Source organism: Chrysoperla carnea, chromosome 2, assembly GCF_905475395.1.
Source record: "Chrysoperla carnea chromosome 2, inChrCarn1.1, whole genome shotgun sequence".
Lineage (NCBI taxonomy): Eukaryota > Metazoa > Arthropoda > Insecta > Neuroptera > Chrysopidae > Chrysoperla > Chrysoperla carnea.
Genome location: NC_058338.1, coordinates 61,151,709 through 61,170,684, shown reverse-complemented (window position 1 = coordinate 61,170,684; position 18,976 = coordinate 61,151,709). Strand labels below are relative to the sequence as shown.

General features: G+C 28.7%; 1 protein-coding gene across 1 annotated transcript; it reads right to left on the bottom strand.

Annotated features, from left to right (window-relative positions):
- Positions 1 to 989: 989 nt before the first annotated feature.
- On the bottom strand, positions 990 to 9,741 carry LOC123292136 (splicing factor 1). The gene is made up of 7 exons (XM_044872693.1): positions 9,165 to 9,741; positions 8,672 to 8,803; positions 6,660 to 6,735; positions 3,298 to 3,450; positions 3,126 to 3,232; positions 2,895 to 3,061; positions 990 to 2,511 (listed from the first exon to the last, which is right to left on the bottom strand). Exons 1-7 carry the CDS (start codon positions 9,613 to 9,615, stop codon positions 1,591 to 1,593), a joined length of 2,007 nt encoding a protein of 668 aa, XP_044728628.1. The 5' UTR covers positions 9,616 to 9,741; the 3' UTR covers positions 990 to 1,590.
- Positions 9,742 to 18,976: the final 9,235 nt, after the last annotated feature.

Here is an 18,976-nt window from a genome sequence, read left to right as displayed (position 1 = left end):
CGACATAAGAAGGCTTTTAACTGACACTCTCTTTGTGGAAAGTATGATTGAGAAGGAAAAAGAAGCTTGGGTATCGTTCAAGGATAAAGTGCGAAAGTTTTTAGGAAATACTAAGGATCCTGACTACAAAACCATTGTTCATCTAATAGTATACGAAGCTCAAGGCTGCAAGATAAGCCTGAAGGTCCATTTTTTACACTCTCACAAAGAATATTTTCCTGAAAACCTGGGAGCTTACAGTGAAGAACAAGGGGAACGGTTTCACTATGATGTCCGCGATATCAAGGAAGATGGGATGTCACTATGCTTGCAGGCTACTGTATAATTTTTAATAAACGTGTGCTTTTACCAATTTTTTGTGTTTGAATTTGCCAAAAAAATCTTACGTGATAGAAAAAAATGACCATCACTTCTGAAATCAGCGCATTCTAAAATATATAATTCAGTAAAAATATCTCATGCAGCTGACAAAATTTTTTTTCGCAGACCTGTGTAATAAATATATAGAGAACTGAAGACTTAAACTTAGATGGCACTAATTTCATACCTAGTTTAAAAGTAAGCGCAATTAACCGTTGCTAAACATCTTTTACAAGTTTGTTAAATATTATTTGCTTCGAAAAGCTTTAATTTGTTTCTAATTGTTATTTCGTCTTCAGAGAATAATAATATTATCTTTTTTGTAGAATGTTTTTTATTCTTCATTGATTAGGATAGTTTAAAAAGGCTGATTTAAAAGATACAGCAATTTGAATATACTTTATAATATTTATTATACTACTCAAACATATATAACATAATATATAATCAAATTGACAATGAATTGGAATAAATAAAAATAGTCAAAAATTCTATTTTACACATGAGAAAATGGTCAATATTATAAAAATTAAAATATTTTTGTTGTTGAAATTCTTAAAATTTTTATACTAATTTACACAATAATTAATTTTAATGTATTTATTAAATTTATATACTTTTAAAATAAAGTGATCATGTTAATTTTTTTATTTTACTATCTTGAAAAATTACCCGATTCTCTTTCCCTGATCTGTTCAACTATAAAGTTTATATGTAATAAAAATAAATTTAATCTGTTTATTTCCATTATTTTAAAACAAAATTACAATAGACATAATTCAATATTTTCAAGACAGTAAGAGAAATTGATCACTTTTGAATATTATATTTTTAACAGTAAAAAGTTTTCTATTATTTTAAGAAGTGAGAGTTTTCATTTTAAGTATGCTTCTATTTATTGCTATTTTCTTTTGTAATAAGGGAAATAATTATCCAGGGAGTATACTTCATAAAGAAAATTGATTCTTTGGCTCATTTTGTGTAACATATTTTTTATACGCTTTTACTTTTTGTGTGTATTTTCAATGAATCAGAAACCATAGGACGAAAATAAACGAATAAACAAAATTCGTATAATGAAAAATAACAAACATTTCACGAAATGATCCAAGGATTCAATTCTCAGGTTGTTATTCCAACATAAGTAAACCCTCTATTCATAAAATTATTTCCTTTCTCAAACATGTTGAACAGGTTAACAGTTAATAAAATGGCGGCATACTAAAAGATTTATGAAGAAGGAGGGGGTGGTGGAGGAGCTGCAAGTAAATTTGGCAATCCAGCAAAAGTATTTATATCAATGCCTGGAGGAGGTGGTGGGGGAGGCCCTTGTGACCACGGAACAGGTGGTGGTACCATAGCTCCATTACCGGCCGCTTGAGTTACTTGCGGTGGGGGTGGTGGTGGCATCACTGGGGTCGTTCCTGATGATCCTGGTGGAGGTGGTTGACCATTACCGGCCATCCAGGGCATCAATGGGGGAATGTTCGGTGGACTAGTAGCACCTGGCGGAGGAGGTGGTGGCATCATACCTGGTGGGCAAGTGGGACCTGGACCCCACGCCATATTTGGTGGTATACCTGCAGGGCCAGGCATGCCCGGAGGACATGGCATTTGGGGACCATTTTGCCCCCATGGTGGTGGTGGCATTCCATTATTCATCATTTGTGGTTGTTGTTGCATGGGCATTTGTTGGTCGGGTCGCACTAATCCACCCATTATTGCACGTGGTGCCATCGCCCGCTCAAACATATTTGGATAACCAACGTTTCGTTTTAAAGCACCGTTATTACTGTTTAACATATCTGGTGATGGACCTTCACCTAACTCGGCCATTAATGACATATATTCTTCGTCAATTTTAGCACGATCTCCCGGTTGAGGGGGACCTCCCATTCCAGGACGTTTTTGTCGACAATCTCGTGCAATATGCCCGGCTCCACCACAACTAGAGCAAACAATATTGTTTGTAATATTTGGTTTATCTGGACAGAGCCATGATTTGTGATCTGTAGCACCACAGTTAGTACATCTCGGACCATCATTCTCTCGTAATGTTCCATTTAATTGAGCTAATTCTCGTAATTGCATTCTGCGTAAATCATTTTGATTTTCTGGTACTTCTACACCTTGACGAATAACTTCTTTTATCTATAATTTAAAGAAACGATTTATAAATCAACATAAACAACAATTTGAACGACTAAATAATTTCTTGATTTTGTGCGACCAATATATAAACTGTTTAAAATTATAGAAATTGTAAAATTACCATTTAAAATATACATGTATCCAATTTATTTACTTTCAGTTGATTTTGTAACGAATTTATAGTTTATGAATTTATAGTTTATGAATTTCTACATTAAATGTTGTCTCTATTATCAAAATTTTCTAAGCGCTTCAAATTTAGAGTAAATTTAATATATTTCTTATTTATTATCATATAAAAGGTATTAAAATAACTGGGGGTATATTCAACCCACACAAAATCGCTTCTTTAAAAGTTCAAAGCTTCATCAATACATTCTTACCCTTTCAACAGCTTTTTTAACTGCTTCAGGATTTGTGGCTGTAATGTATGCATGAAGTGGTTCATCTTCCCCAGGCAACGGCTGACCATCTTTGCGTCCAACTTTACCTTCTTTGACAGAACCTTTACCACGGATTATAATTTTAGCTCCAGTTTCTTTTTCCATTGCTAAAATAGAATACAAAAAAAAAAAATAATTATTGAGAAATATGAAAGATTTTAAAATACATACTTTTCAATGTATTTCCTCGTGGCCCGATTAACAATCCAACAAAATTTATTTCAGGATGTTGTTCTTGTGGAATCATGACTTTGTCATTTACACGAATTATTGGGGGTCTAAAAAAAAAGAGTAAATTACAAACTTAAACTAATATAACTAACTAAAATTAGTGAACATTTACTTGTAATCTACTGGAGGTTTAAATTCTGGGTTAATAGCTTGCATCTTTAAAACCAATGCATGTCTTTCCTCTTCCAAACGTCTTCGTGTACGAAATTCTCTTGTGTTCAACCGTTTGCCATCACTGCTATAGATTGGTTCTGGTGACGGAGATCTGCACATAGAAAAAATATATTCTGCATTTTCAAATATTTAATTACAATTTAAATTATTGAAAATTCAAAATTTTTTAATAATCAATATAGATAGTAAATACGATGATATCATTTTTTTTAAATCGTGATAAATTTAATGATTGATTATTAAAAATTGAATTTAACCCATTAGTTTAGATAAGACAATCTCGAATAGAATCTTTAGATGTGTGTAACTTATGTACCCAGTTTGAGAAAAATCGGTTGAAAATTGGAAGCTCCAGCTTCGTAACAGACATACCGACACGGACGCAACATTTTTTAAAATCCACTTTTTTGGGAATCGGGGACACTCAAAACGTGTATTTCCGTTGAAACCCCGATATTGATTTTTTTCGATCGCAAAAGAATTTTTTTGTTGCGTCTTTCCATTAAAATTTGATGGTGTCATTGAACTTGTCTACGTTTTATCTTCAAATCGATTTATGTCAAAGTACACGCTACAAGTGATAGAAGTGTTATTCGAAGTGTTGATGTCTAAAATTTGATTGTGAATTTCTTTTTGTAACGAATCTTTGCAAATAGTTTTTTTTTCATAGTGTTCCGCAGCACTAAAGAGATTCAAGCTAAAATTTTTATAGTGTGCTTAGTACGTTTAAAGTGAGGTCGAGTTCGTAAATGAGCAACATATCTTTTAAACCGTTAGAGGTAAAACAAAGTTTAAATGTAAAAAATGTTCCTTATAAAAAATTGGTTTGAAATATTTTTTCGTAGACAGCACTGGTCTCCAAACAAATCTCTATTGAATGAATGAATAAAAAATCTAATGTCACAAACTTTTGGGTCAGTCCGTAACTGCACTGAAGTGTGAAACGCATACGGATAATCATAGTAGTTTTTATCAATATAGGGAATTTTTCCAAGGGAATCCGAATTTACAAAAGTGCTTCACTTCCAAAAAAGGACGATTTATTGTACTAAAGATTCTATACGATAAATGTTTATCAAAATACGTAAATATTGCATGTAAGTAATTTTCTATTGTTAGTCTCAAATATTTTGAGATTAAAAATAAAAAACGATCAATTAGTGCCTATTGGGGAATTCTTAAATTGTTACAAATTATTTCTATTAAAAATCATTTCAAATTATTTATAATGAGTTTGGATATATTGCATAACAGATTTTACACGTACGCTCCAATAAAAAAATTACATTATGCGTACGATTTTCTTCTGACACTTTTAAAACTTACAAGCATTAACATTTTATGAATTCAGCTTTGTCTTGATAAAAAAAATAATTTGTAACGCTATTTAGAATAAGGCTAAATTACTGAAAGATCATTTTATAAATTATTAAATTATAAAAATTGCTAATAAACTGTAAATTTCAAATTAATTAAAAAAACTATCCTGTAGATAAAATGAAAATTATATAATTTTGTTAAGAAAAAAATTTCGATTGAATATTTTATTAATTAACAATATTTTTTTAATAAATATTAGTTTGAAGATTTCAGCAGACTAACTATTTAGATGGCTGTAATTAAAGTTATTAAAAAATAAAAAAATAAATATTAAGTATTAATCTTCATTATCCACGTGACCTATTTAATTTGTTGTTCAGTAATAAGAAATACTCATTATTTTATATTAGGGTAATTGTTCTTATATTATTTTTTTACCTAAATGTGAGAAAAATTGTTTTGAAAATGAAACAAAAACTTGTTAAATCTCACCTACTTTCATATTTAATATTTTCTATGATCTTTAAGAAAGAACACAATCACGTCGCCTCAATATGCAAACTTCTTTTATGAAGTGCACTAAACGACGACACTCAAAATAAAGGAATGTGTTTCAAACAAATCTTGTATTAAGATATTCTTTACTTAAGAAGTTTAAGTTATCGGTCGGAATTAGAAAACTAAGCATAACATTTAATAAGGAAATATATATTTTAAGGTTATCCTGGACACTGAGAGATATAAAGTTTGTACAAATTTTTAAAACCATCGACATTTTCATAATATTTGATGGTGCCACGGACCTATACTATAGTGGATTATGAGTATGCAGCGTAAACGTAAAGGGGCACATCCTCTTAGTTAAAGAAGTGACCCTAAAATTGCATTAAATCAAGATGGTATTGATATTACAGGGGATCATGATATACATACAGTTCATATATTCCGCTACACGAGCGCCATTATAGTCATTTTATTTAATGCTATTTTGTAGCCACTTTTTGAGTCAAACAGCCATAAGAGATTGTTCCCCTTTACCTCTACATTCTATATCATTAGGCAGCCGCATCAAGTAATAAAGGCTAACTAGACAGAGGCAGTAGCGCGGTAATTTTCCATGACTAAGCGCATATGTATTCGATGATGAGTACATGCGAGTTATAAAACTGATCAAAAGTTTAGAATTAGTACCACAATTATAAAACTAAATTTTATCTGGATAATTCTAAAACACCCTGCACTAATCTTATGGAAATTGGGGTACGGTAAAATTTTTTCTCGCAATACGAGCAAAGACATAGACCTAATCAGCATAAGATTAGTGTGGAATCCTTTCAATAAAAATTGAATTGATTATAACCAATTTTCACTCCAAAATATTTTACAAAATTGTAATTGTTTAATTCAAATAAGTTCTTTAAGAACTTTAAGTTTTACTGAACCCTTTTTAGCGGGTTCTGTTTAATAAATTTTTATAAGAGTACAGATTATTCCATATTTGATTTCTATTTCGTAAGAAGCTTAAGTTTTGATGATTTTTAACAAGTTTTTTACAATTTTGGCAACAATTTTTTTAAGCCATATCTTTTACAAGAATAGTTTTAACGAGGCTTTAATTTACTTACCTGTTCATAAATGAAAAACTAACAATTTTGAAAAAAAAATTCATGAATTAATATTTTTTAAATATGTTATCTTCGTATTTTAAATAACAGACGTACAAGACATTAAAATATATCTAATTAAAACATCAAAACTAAAGCCTCATTAAATAAAACAAGTAGTGTTTTCTAATTAATCGATATTAAATAATATTAAAAAAATAATAATTGAATAATTATCAAATTGCTTAGGTTTGATACTGATTGGGTGCAGTAGTGTGGGCTCCAACAGAGTGAAAATTCTCTCTTGAAGCAGGATTGCAGATGTCACACAAACAACACAGAAGAAGATTATCAAAATTGGAACGACATTTGGCACCTTTCTTCAATATTTGCTGGTATTCCAAGGTCACCGGATCTCAATTTTCTGCTCACCTCTTCAATTTGTAGTTGCACTGTAATGAAACGGGTTAGACAAGGGCAAAAGCCCAAAAATTAGATATTGAAATAAATATTAGTCTACTATAAAAATGTATATGTATTTTAGGCGTTCCAATATTCTATCGCTAAAAAAATTAATTATTATTATTTTTAGGAGCCATTTTATTTTCCAATTAATGTTCGTTTTATTCTGAAGGAGTTTTGTTTCCAACCGGTGGCATAATATCTAAAACTAGTTTCGTATCATTTTTGAATTTTCGAAAGATTTGATTGATTGGTTTTTATTAGAAAACGATTATATTCCTTTATTCATTAGGGTTATTCGATTAGATCAGAAAATCTAATGATTTTAGCTAGCTAGTTGATTAAAAAATTTAACAATAGTTTATAATTAATGTCAAAAATACAAAGTTTAAAAAAAACCTATAGTCAGTTAAATAATACAGTGGGCAAACAAACCTTGATTGTGGTTGTTAGCCAATACTCTCTGCTTATTTAAAGTCAATTTTACTTTTGTAAATGTAGCACCCCCTCATTATAATTTACCATTTCCTTAAAGAAAAAGCCCGTAGTGCAAAAAAACCCGAAGTAATTCAATTGAGTACCGCGCCTTTTCTGGAATTTTTCGTTTTCGGATTTAAAAAAAAATATAATCTATGAAATTATAAAAATGCACAGGCGTCATTTCTTAGCTCTTAATAGTTAACCAGCTGACCACGTAATTTTATAATATTTTTTAACTTAAAGTAAATTTTAAAGGTTCTATTTGCCTATTGATACCATCTAAAGTGAAATAGGTACGTTCCTAAATACAACCCATACAAATGTTAATTTATGACATCAAATAGGTCAAATGGGCAACACAGTTAGTATTTAGGAACGTTCGCAATATAAATTGGCATCATACTGCGATACGATATACAATAGATGGTATCAGATGACAAACAAAATAAGACAAAACATAATAGTTTTAAAGAAACTCATTAGATTTTTGACATCATTGTCTACAATCTAAACAGTCATAACTTTTATTTTTTAATTGAGACTTTTGAGTAAAGTTAGGTAAAAAAATTTAACCTGAAATGCGTGTCTAAACTGATTTTAAAAACTATTAATTTTTACAACTAATGTAATTGTTAAATTATTGTTTTCTAATCGAATAACCTTCAGTTTGCTTAATTATTGATATCTCGTTAATATAGATGAAATTAATATTAATGAGTTATTCATAATTAAACAGATTTAAACTGACATTTAATTAAATAAATGTCTGAGAATATGATCAGTATAATATGAACTTTTTTATAAATTTTTAATGAAATACGAATAGGAAATAAATTTAATCGAATAGCATATTACAGTCGTCGATTAATTAACTGCGTTTGACCGTCTTTTTTAGCCATTTAGAAAATGTTAATGGCTCACTATTTCATTTGAATAGATGAGATTCGATTAGTTTAAGCCAAAAATGTTTAAATTGATTAATTTCTCGACAGTTCGATCGCATAAATATTTTCCCAGTTTACAAAATACGTTAAATTAAATTACCAAAATAACATTTATTTTCTTCAATTCGAAACTACCCGTAACGCCATAATAAAAAATAAAATAAAATTCGTATAAAGTACTTTAGAAAAATTCATATTATATAATTTTAATGATTATACAAAATAAAAAAACTACAGGAGAAACGATTTCGAAACTTAATAACGAAATGGAATAAATGAACACAAATATGCTGTAAAATTAATAGATATTATAAGGCAGTTTTGTACATTTTGAACTGTGTGCTACTTACCTATGAATTTAATATAAAAAATTTACTTAATTAAAACCTAAATGTAATTAAAAAAATATCAAAATAAAAACAATCTATTTTTACTTTTTTACAAAATCTTTTCGAATACTAAATATTAATTAAGTAAAATGTTCATTTATGAATATACTTACAAAGATACGCTTCCTCTTGTTCTTTATTCAATGTACTAGGTAATATTGTCGGCATGCCCGGTATAAATGTTTTATCGTGTTCACTGCCACCCCAACGGGATTTTCGTCGTCGTTCACGCCGTTCTTTTTCAGCTATAACAGAAAATTCTCAAATCAATTAAAAGGGCGTTCTTTTTTAGAACTCAGAAGTACGTTAATTTCGCTAAGCAAAATCATAAAATTTTATAATAAAATTAGCTACTAAATTATTTCATTAAAACTATTTTAAAAATTACTCGTAGCTATTTAGTCTCATTGAATTACTTAGCTTATTTATTATTTTCACTTTGATTAATGAGAACTCATTATTGGAAAAGCCTTGAAGGCTATACAAAAAAAAATTTTTAATGACTGTTTAAAACTTGATGAAATTTGTCAGAAATCGTTTTCGCTTAAGCTGTCAATAAATAGTATACGTAACGTTTTTTACTATAAAACTGTGATTCAAACTTACTTTCATTCGGAGGAGCGTCATCACCACTGCAAATAGATCCATTACTATTTTGATTAATTAATTCCTCTTTAACGCTGCTTACCAAAGAACTAAAATTGCGTGATGTAGCAATAGAAGTTAATGTGTCCAATAGTGCAACTTGCTGTTGTTTATCCTCCTCAATAGTTTTAAGGGCACTCCTTTCACGACTGCGATCTCGAGATTTACGATCCCAACTTTTCGTGTCACGGCTTCTACTATCGCGACTTCTACTTCGGTGACTTCTTCTACTACTTCTACTACTACGACGATCTCTTCGTCGATCTTTCGATTTACTACGACGATCACGACTCCTACTTCGACGATCTCGATCTCTATCCCTCGATTTACTACGATGTCTAGAACGGCGATCTCTATCCCGACCACGACTTCGTGAACGATCCCTACTTCGATCTCGATGTCGAGAACCCATTGTTATTTTAGAATGTAATAATTATATACGAATTATTATTTACTTTACAAATTTTTCAAGAACAGAAAAAAAATCAATGTTATCACGTCTAAATTACATCAACATGCCAATATGGCGTATTTAACATTGAACGTCGAACGATCATAACAAGGCGGCTTCGTCAACTCACGAAGTCATTTTACCAACACTAAAAAATGAAAACTAAATATTTTTATATAAGTCAGAAATATCCCTACATATGTCATTTTGAAAACTGGCGGTATTAAAAATTAAGTTCAATTTTGCAAATAATAATTTAAATTCAAAAATAAATTTCTGCACCATTCGTATTTAATAAAATTAAATTACTAAATTTTTTTAAATGAAATTGATTAATATTTATGCTTCTTAACGTTTAGAATTTAAAATTAATCAAATAATAATAGTATTGTGGTTGTAATTTTTATCAGTTTTTTTAGAAATTATATGTATGTAATTATTATTACATGCATGTACAATAATCTGCATATTTAATAAAATATAATGGACTTGACCATTTTGCGAAGATACCAAATGCGAAACAATTTTTAATCAAATAATAATAGTATTGTATAGGTATTGTTATAAGTTTTTTTAGAAATTATATATATGCAATTATTATTACATGCATGTAAAATCATTTGCATATTTAATCAAATATAATGGACTTGACCATTTTTCGAAGATACCAAATGCGAAACAATTTTTAGACCAGAAAACTAAATTTCAGAACAATTGAAAAGAACATCTTTTGACATCTTTTGAACACACGAATTTTTATTTGTAAAATTTTTGATCTCAAGTAAAAAATTAGTCCCGTACATTGGTGGATTTAGTCTTTATGCTATCCTAGACCCGATTTGATATGCCGCAGCTATTTGGTTTTCGAAAGTAGTTTCTTGAATTTCTTTTTCCTTTTTCGATAATTTTACACAAGACCACCAATTGAAGTTACTTGCAAATTTTCAACTACCTATTTTTTATAGTTTGTGAGAAAATGGACACCAAATATAAAAATCTCTTTTCGTTTTTTAGTTATCTTGTTGGCTGGCGGACAGATAGGCAGACAGACAGCTGGAATTGGATAAATTTATGAACACCTATACCAAATAAAACTGTTTCAGGGTGCTGTACATTGTATAATGAGATTAATTACACTAAAAATACGAAAATTAAAAAACATTGAGGAACATTAAAGGTGTTCTCAAAATTATTCAATTTAGCATTCTTTTTATTTGTTAATAATCCATAGTATTTTTCTATAAAGACTATTATTGATAAAAGCCAATTGATCTAAATCTAAATAAATTTTTTCAATAAAATATATTGAATTTTAATAATTGAATTTACTTTTTAATTTGACCTAACGTTAATTTTTTAATAGCTATTAAAAGCTATTAAAAAAAAGCCATTAACAGTTATTAAAAAATTAACATTGCTGCAAATTAAAAGTAAATTCACTCATTATAGATTATACAATACATTTTATTGAAAAAATTTGGATTGCCCTTGAATTGGTTTGCATTTAAAATTTTGATGTTTCGAAAATTTTGCCGCGCCTAAAATTGTCGCCCTAGACCCGGGCCTAAGCCCAAATCCAGCACTGGTCCCAAAGCCCAAAAAGCAATGTTGAGTTTTTTTTTTGGAGTGACCGAAAAATACTGAAAAAAGGATGTATCAACGCCATTGACCCATTGACGCCTAAACAATCACATTTTTCCGAAATTTTTCCCGTTTTTTCAAAAAAATTTCCTAAAATTTTCCTAGTTTATATCTTTTTAAGGTAAAAATTCGTTATCAGCGTGTTAAAAAACATATAAAACTCCAGTAGTATTTTCCATAAATAAAAAAATCTGCGATATTTCTCGATTTGCCGGTTTCCATGTTTATATTGTGGAAAACTGATTCAAAAAACATATAGAAATTCATTTGGCGCGAGCTTTATACGAGTTGACGCGACTTTACTTGCATATAATGATGTATCTTAGGTAACTCGGAAAAAAACGCTACATGTATACATTGATTTTACGATGAGAAAAATATATATTTTCTTATTTAAAAAAATCGTGAGTGAAAGATTAAGATCGGGGGAGTATTTTGCCGTGGGATTTATTGAATTCCATTAAAACACGCTGAGACAAAAAAAATTTGAAATTGGCCATTTTAAGCCATTTTTGAATTTAAAATAGTTATAGCTTTTTTAAAACGCATTTTTTCGAAAAAATCAGTAAAAAGTATTTTATTTTGCCAGTTTTACCCTTAGAAATCATTATCGAATATAACAAACGACTGTATATCTTATATATATAGGAGACTTTCTATAGATATAGATAGATAGTCACTCATCACGATATCTCTGAAACTATAAGACCTAGAGACTTGAAATTTGGCAGGAATATTCCTTTTGCCAAGTAGAGGTCAGCTAAGAACGGATTTTACGAAATTCCACCCACAAGGGGGGTTGCGGGGGTGTTCATGAATAAAAAATTCATATTTTTCAATTATGGCTTTTAATAGTTCAAAACTTGCTCAGAATGTTTTAAATTACATTTAGAAATTTTTTTAACCTTCGGAGGGTAGAAAGGTGTAGCGAGAAAGTGGGAAGGAAATATCGAATATTTACAAATATACCTAAGTGGGGTATCAAATAAAAGAGCATGACCTGTACATTACAAAACTGTTATCCAACGCAAGGAAATGTGGAGGGAGGGGTGCAAGAGGGGATGTTGCCCAGCAAAGCGGGTATATTTTACGCCACGCAAAGCGGGCGGGAAACAGCTAGTATTATATAAATATCTAATTAACGCTGAATTTTTAATAATTTTTGTACAGATGATTTAGATTTAGGATTTTATTTATTATTTTTGCCTTTTAAGTAAGGTATATTATTTCGAATTTTCAAAATCGGTGCCAATTTTACTAAAACTTGATTTAATAGTCCAAATAAAATGGCCAATTTCTTTTTTTAGATATGGTTAGGAATACTTGTGAATATTAATTAAGTGATGGCGCCGAAGTTTGTTTAGGCTGATACTAATTAGGAATTGCGATATAGACCCGAATACCCACTTAAATTACTTAACGAATTTATTTTTAATTTTTTAAAATTATATTAAAATGAAGATTTTATGTAAATTTGAGTAAATAATTTATCAAATTTTTGCGATTTTTTGAAGTGAGTCAGTTACTTCCAGAATCATAATTCGGAATAGATTTTAATCAGTACCAACGTTTTTGACTAGTTAAAATTAGGTTAAAAGAAATTGGATAACAAAATGGCTTATTGAGGTAAAACATTCAAATACACCATGTGTAACCTATGCCTGTCTTTAGATCCATCGAAAATTTTATAGGTCCGGAGTATTGTTGTAATTACGAGTTGGTTGGGTTGAGTTTGTCGACTATAGAGTTGTTTAGCTTTTGAAATTTTTAGCCCTTGCGTTCAAAAAATGGGACACTCTTACAGAAATTTTTTTCGGTCTAAATGCTAATTCATATTAGACTTTAGCCAGTGGCATTATTTTCGCTTGGTTAATTTTCTTATCCACTTACTAAATTTGAAACTGATTTTTAATTCAATAATCTCAATTCGCCATTTGCCAAATCAGATAAATTTAAAACTATTTTAAATACTTGATTATTTATTGTCAATTTTTGGTAGATACAGAATTTAAATAAAATATATTGGATAAGGTCATTTAAAAATTAGGTTACGCATAACACGAACACCTCATTTGAATACTACCTAATTTATTAAAAATTTTATACAATTTGCAAATTTTAATCTAAATAATTGTGAATATTTAAAAGATATTAAAAAAAAAAAAAAAAGAAAAAACAAATACATTTTATTATTATTCAAATTGGAGGAAATGGAGAAGTATTAAAATATTTCAATCATAGGAGATAAACTCAAGGTTTAGAAATTACTCCACTCAAAATAGCTATAAATTAACAAAGTAAAAAAAACAAGCAATGCTACTTCATATACCTACACAGAAAAAAGTTTTCACGAGCTACGTTAGCTAAGCGAATTAACTCAGAGATTGAAAAAATAAGACATTTTTCTTAAAATCGAATATTGCGTTTTAGTTTTCCAAGAATTTTTATTTCGAAAACTGTCTAGAGGAAAAAATCACAATAATACTTTTTTACTTAAAACTGATCAAAAAATACAAAAATATTTTTTATTTTGAAAAAATTCAAAATTTTGTACTTTGCACACCAACCTCCCCCACCCCTTGTTTATCTGTCGATTTTTCTCATTCCAAACTTGATCGTTTAAATATCAAAGCCCTTCTCGATACCAAATTTTAACGATGCTCATTTTTGACATCTATTAGGTAAGATTGATTTGAAGAAATTTTTTCAAAATTCTATCATCAGTACAAAAGCAATAGCTTCTTTTCCTTCGGCAATTCGTTAATAATAGCGTTTTTTGGAAAAATCTACCATTTTCCGAGTTTTTCTGCAGTATACTCAAAAACTGTACATTTTATACAAAAACGGTCTAAAATTGTAAAGCATAACTGCTCTGTATTTGTATACTTTCATTTTTGCCAGTTTTAATATTTTTGGACAAATCTTCATTCATAAACATATTTGATTATAAAACGAAATTTTTACATTTTTGCAAATTTTTTTGTACTTAATCAAAGTCCCTCATACATGATCTCAACATTTATTAAGCTTAACACATTATACCACTTATTTGTTCAAATGAAAATTCGTAATTTGCGTTTTCTATTGAAGTGTAAAGCCTCACCCTCACATTTTAACACATTATACCACTTAAAATGTGAGGGTGAGGCTTTACACTTCAATAGAAAACGCAAATTACGAATTTTCATTTGAACAAATAAAAGAAAGAAACGGAAATCGTCTAGATATCCGGTATAGGATACAACCAACTACGTCACTCCTGTTCTATGTGAGTGGGTCAAATTATATGTAAGCTCTTTGTGTCTTTATTCTATTTGTATGTTTGTATATATAGAATACACAAAAGTTTCACACGGCTATATGAGAGTGATAGGTACCTAAAAATGATTAATTTCTATTGTGAAACTAAATTTTTACCTTTATTTAAAATAAATGTAATATCGCGCATTAAAAAATTATGCCTGCAAAAACTGCACAAAAATTATATTCTTTGAATTTTTTCAAAATAGAAAATATTTTTGTATTTTCTGATCCGTTTTAAGCAAAAAAGTACTCTTGTGATTTTTTTCTGTAGGCGCTTAGTTTTCGAAATGAAAATTCTTGAAAAATTAAAATAGCTATATTCGATTTAAAAAAAATGTATTATTTTTTTCAATCTCTGAGATAATTCACTTAGCTTACACAGCTCCTGCGCTACGAATTTTTTTGGCTGTTATTTGAGAGGTAGTTTAATGGAGAATATTTTAAGCTATATTTCAAGCAAATGTAGTGTGTTTGTCGGGTTTAATGGAGAATGTTTTAAGCTATGTTTCAAGAAAATGAGTTTAGTTTGGAGAGAGCCGCAAAGAAAAAACCGCATTTGTCGGGGGTATTTTAAATTTTGTTAATTTCACTGTCTACTTCTGAAAATCAGTGATATTTCATCTATTTTAAGTGGAGTATGAGTTGTATGTAGGTATTATTGGATAGATAGATTTCTTTGGTGTTTATAAAAGACATACACAGTTACACCATTGTTACATATAATCAGCTAACTTCATATGAGATCCATACATTAGTAGCATTTTAAATATTTAAATTTAAATATCAAATTGTTTGGATATAATTTTATTTATTAATTTATTATTATTATAAAATGGAAATAAAATGTATTTTACGAATATTATTTATAATAGTTTTTTTATTTAATTTAATATTATGTGAAGTTAATCAAAATTTAAATATTATACAAATTGAAGATGCGGAATTTAATGACATTTTCCCAAAATTACCAATTGTTGTGTTCAATAATGATAATAGTAATCAACAATGTTATGATGATAGTGTGATTTTTGTAAATAATTTTAATAATTATACAACATGGGCATATGAAAGTACGTACCAATTTTTATTTATTTATTATTTTTTATTCATAGTTCGTTTTAACCGTTTTTTTTTTCAATTTCACATTCTGTATAATTTAAAGTATTATTAAATAACTATTTATTTACTTAATTATAGGCATGTAGTCAAATTATTTTTTAATTAGTATTATAATAAGAAAAAAATCACTTCCCATCCACCGGTATTCTAGCCAATCCTTTTTCGTATATCCGCTTTTCGTATTTTAATTAAGGCGCATTTGATACAGAATTTATATTAAGCCATTAACAATATTAAATTAAAATTATTATGAAATAGCTTGCTTTCTTTTTTGGACATAAATAATATGTTTTTTTCAATAAAATATGATAAAAAATATGAAGAAAAAAAACTTTCTATCGGTATCGAGGACTTATCATGTTTCATGTCACTGTTTTTAGCATTAAAATTATGGTTCTTTCGCATTATATTGTTCAAAATAAGGACTCTAAAATAGTTTAAATATAAAAAATCGAAATATATAATACATTCGCGTTGACAGGAGTGATAGAGTTTTGTCATAAATCATCGCATTATCTTTAAATTTTGGTAAATCTGTAAAATTTGTTAAATGAAAATCCTCGTGGACACTTTTGGTCGTCATATTAAGAGTTATAACTGATACCACTCATATAAAAAGGCAAGAAATTCAAATTTAAAATTTCCGTTGCCGGATAATCATGGTCTTTAGACTTTGAGTATATAAAGACTTTTGTTTAGTATACTAAAATGTGTAATATCATTTTGAGCAAGTCTCCCCTACTAATAAAATTTTCAAATTTTCAAGGAAATTATGTAATTTTCTACTAAATGCAATAAAAATTCTAACAATGCTTATTGTTTAAACTTGTAATTATTTTTGAATTGTCTGTAATTTGTTTTGAAAATTAGAGTTTTTTTGTACAGCCATAGAATGTTATTTAGCTACTATCAATAATATCACAATTTTTTGAATTTAACTAATGAACTCCGGTCTTTTTTGCAAATAATAATTGTTTTCCCTCCTTTAAGATTAAAATTTGTTTCCCTGCCTTGAATTTTGACCAAAATATAAAAATTAAAAATAACGTTATGATTTTTCCCAAAAATTTTCTGTTTCTCCAAAAGTAAGTCTCTTTATTCGTCAAAACTTTAGTCTTAGTAGTTTCAAAAGTAAGGAGGGAAATCAATTATTAAAATAAAATCATAACAAATGGTTTCGTTTGATATGTCAAATGAAACAAATGGATTTAAAAAAAAATTGTAACAATCGTTTTCCCAAAATGAACCCACATAATTTGATTTTAGATATAGCTTTTGGGTCACCTTTTGGGTACCCAATTTATAATTTAGGCAATCAATTTTTAAAGCAAGTCCACGCGTACTCTGAGAATAAGCTGTGACAAACGTAAAAACAGAAACGAAAGTGGTCCTTTCCTTATCGAATCCTAAAGAAAAACTTCAATTGATTAAAATGAAATAATTTCCTTGACTTTGACATACGAAATACTATTTATTATAAACAATGAGAGATTTGTTGTACATTTAAATCATTGTGAATATTACTTGAGTAATTAAAACAATATTTTAAAATAATTAATTTTCTTATATTTTGGGGCCTCGGCAAATCATTTGAATTTATGTATTTTCTCTACTGTTCCCCAATAATTACAGGATATTGTGTACTTTTTGCTTACATATCTTGGTAAATTGACACTCTTATTAACAGTAAAAGGAAAAATATATAACAAGGTAATTAATTGTTTAAATACCATGTATATAGCGCCAATTCAAGTTGAATATATATGCTATTTTTTAGATTTTAGACTCTACTCTATGACTGATTGATTGAACTCGGGATAAATAAAAGAAATGGTATCTTTGCAAATGAGAATTTTTACTATTATTTTATAAATTTTTGACTGTTTTATTGTTTGTTTTGATTTTGTATTAAATAATATTTATTTTGTATCTGCAGACCTTATTAATTAAGTAAATTTTGTATATAAATATTTTATTACATTACGTAAAAGTTAATTTATATTATACCTATTAGAGACATTTAAATATACAGAGTGAAACAGAAAATTTTTCCAATAACAACAGTTAATGCTGTAATCGAAAATTCAGTAGAAGATATACGCCATTCGGTATAATACTGTAAAACTCAAAAGAAATACGTCATAAATTCCAAAGTAACAGTGGATTTTATAATTAAAATATACAACCTATTTAAAAAATAGTATATTACACATGTAGGAATAGTCACGGAAACAAGGCAATGAAGTTCGAAAAATTTGAACAGTAAGTCAGATTTGAATGCGGTTTTCGGAATTCGATTGGTTAGAGCGTCACAAAATATTGTGACCTAAATTGATTTATAAGAAATTAAAAATATGCAATTTGCATAAATAATATGCATTTTATAATTGCATTTTAAATTAACCCTAAGTTTATATACTAAATTCACAATTCAGTTAATAACAATAAAAATGATTCCAAACTTGTTACTCCAAGATACCTGATGCCTAGGATAAACGGTATCTATGCCATCTTCTGGAGTTTTCGGGAATTCGTTATATAATCTTTCCAAACTCGTAACTCAGGGGTTTTTTGGTCACTGAGCACGAATATCGCAACAGAATTGATATTCGAGATATTTGATGTCCAGAGTACCTCGAGAGCCAATTTAGGCCCATTATATAACCCGATATATAATTATATTAATTTTTTTAACATGAGCAGATTTTGATGTGAATTTTACATGATATCTAAGTATGCAATTTTATTAGCAAAGTTATTTGATTATTGTCCGTCAGAAAATAGATACTTTTTTACCTAAAATTTATCATTCGCAGAGTGTTTTATTATCCCGAATTCGATCGAAAATTCTTGGAAAGAGTTCTAGACAGTTCATATTTTACTTATGGCTATTCCTCCTGACACAGTTCTGATATTAATAGTGTATCAGTACCAGGCCCAACGAGTGGAGGGAAGAAGGACACTGTTAAAGGGCCCATATATGGGAATCGCGAAAAAATTTTGATAATTATGTCATGATATAATATTAGCAATAATAATAATAATGGGGTTTATCCTTCGTTTTTAAACTACATCCATAAATACAATGATAACGTTATGATGTGAGTGAAGTCGGTTACTTCGTTCTTGTCTAAGCGACGACAGTTAGGCAGTATGATCAATTTACCGCCCTATTAATTATAATTATAATTGATCAGACCTCATCCTCCCAGTCAGTAGTTAAACGAGTAAAGTCGATTGCGCTTTTATTGGCCACGGA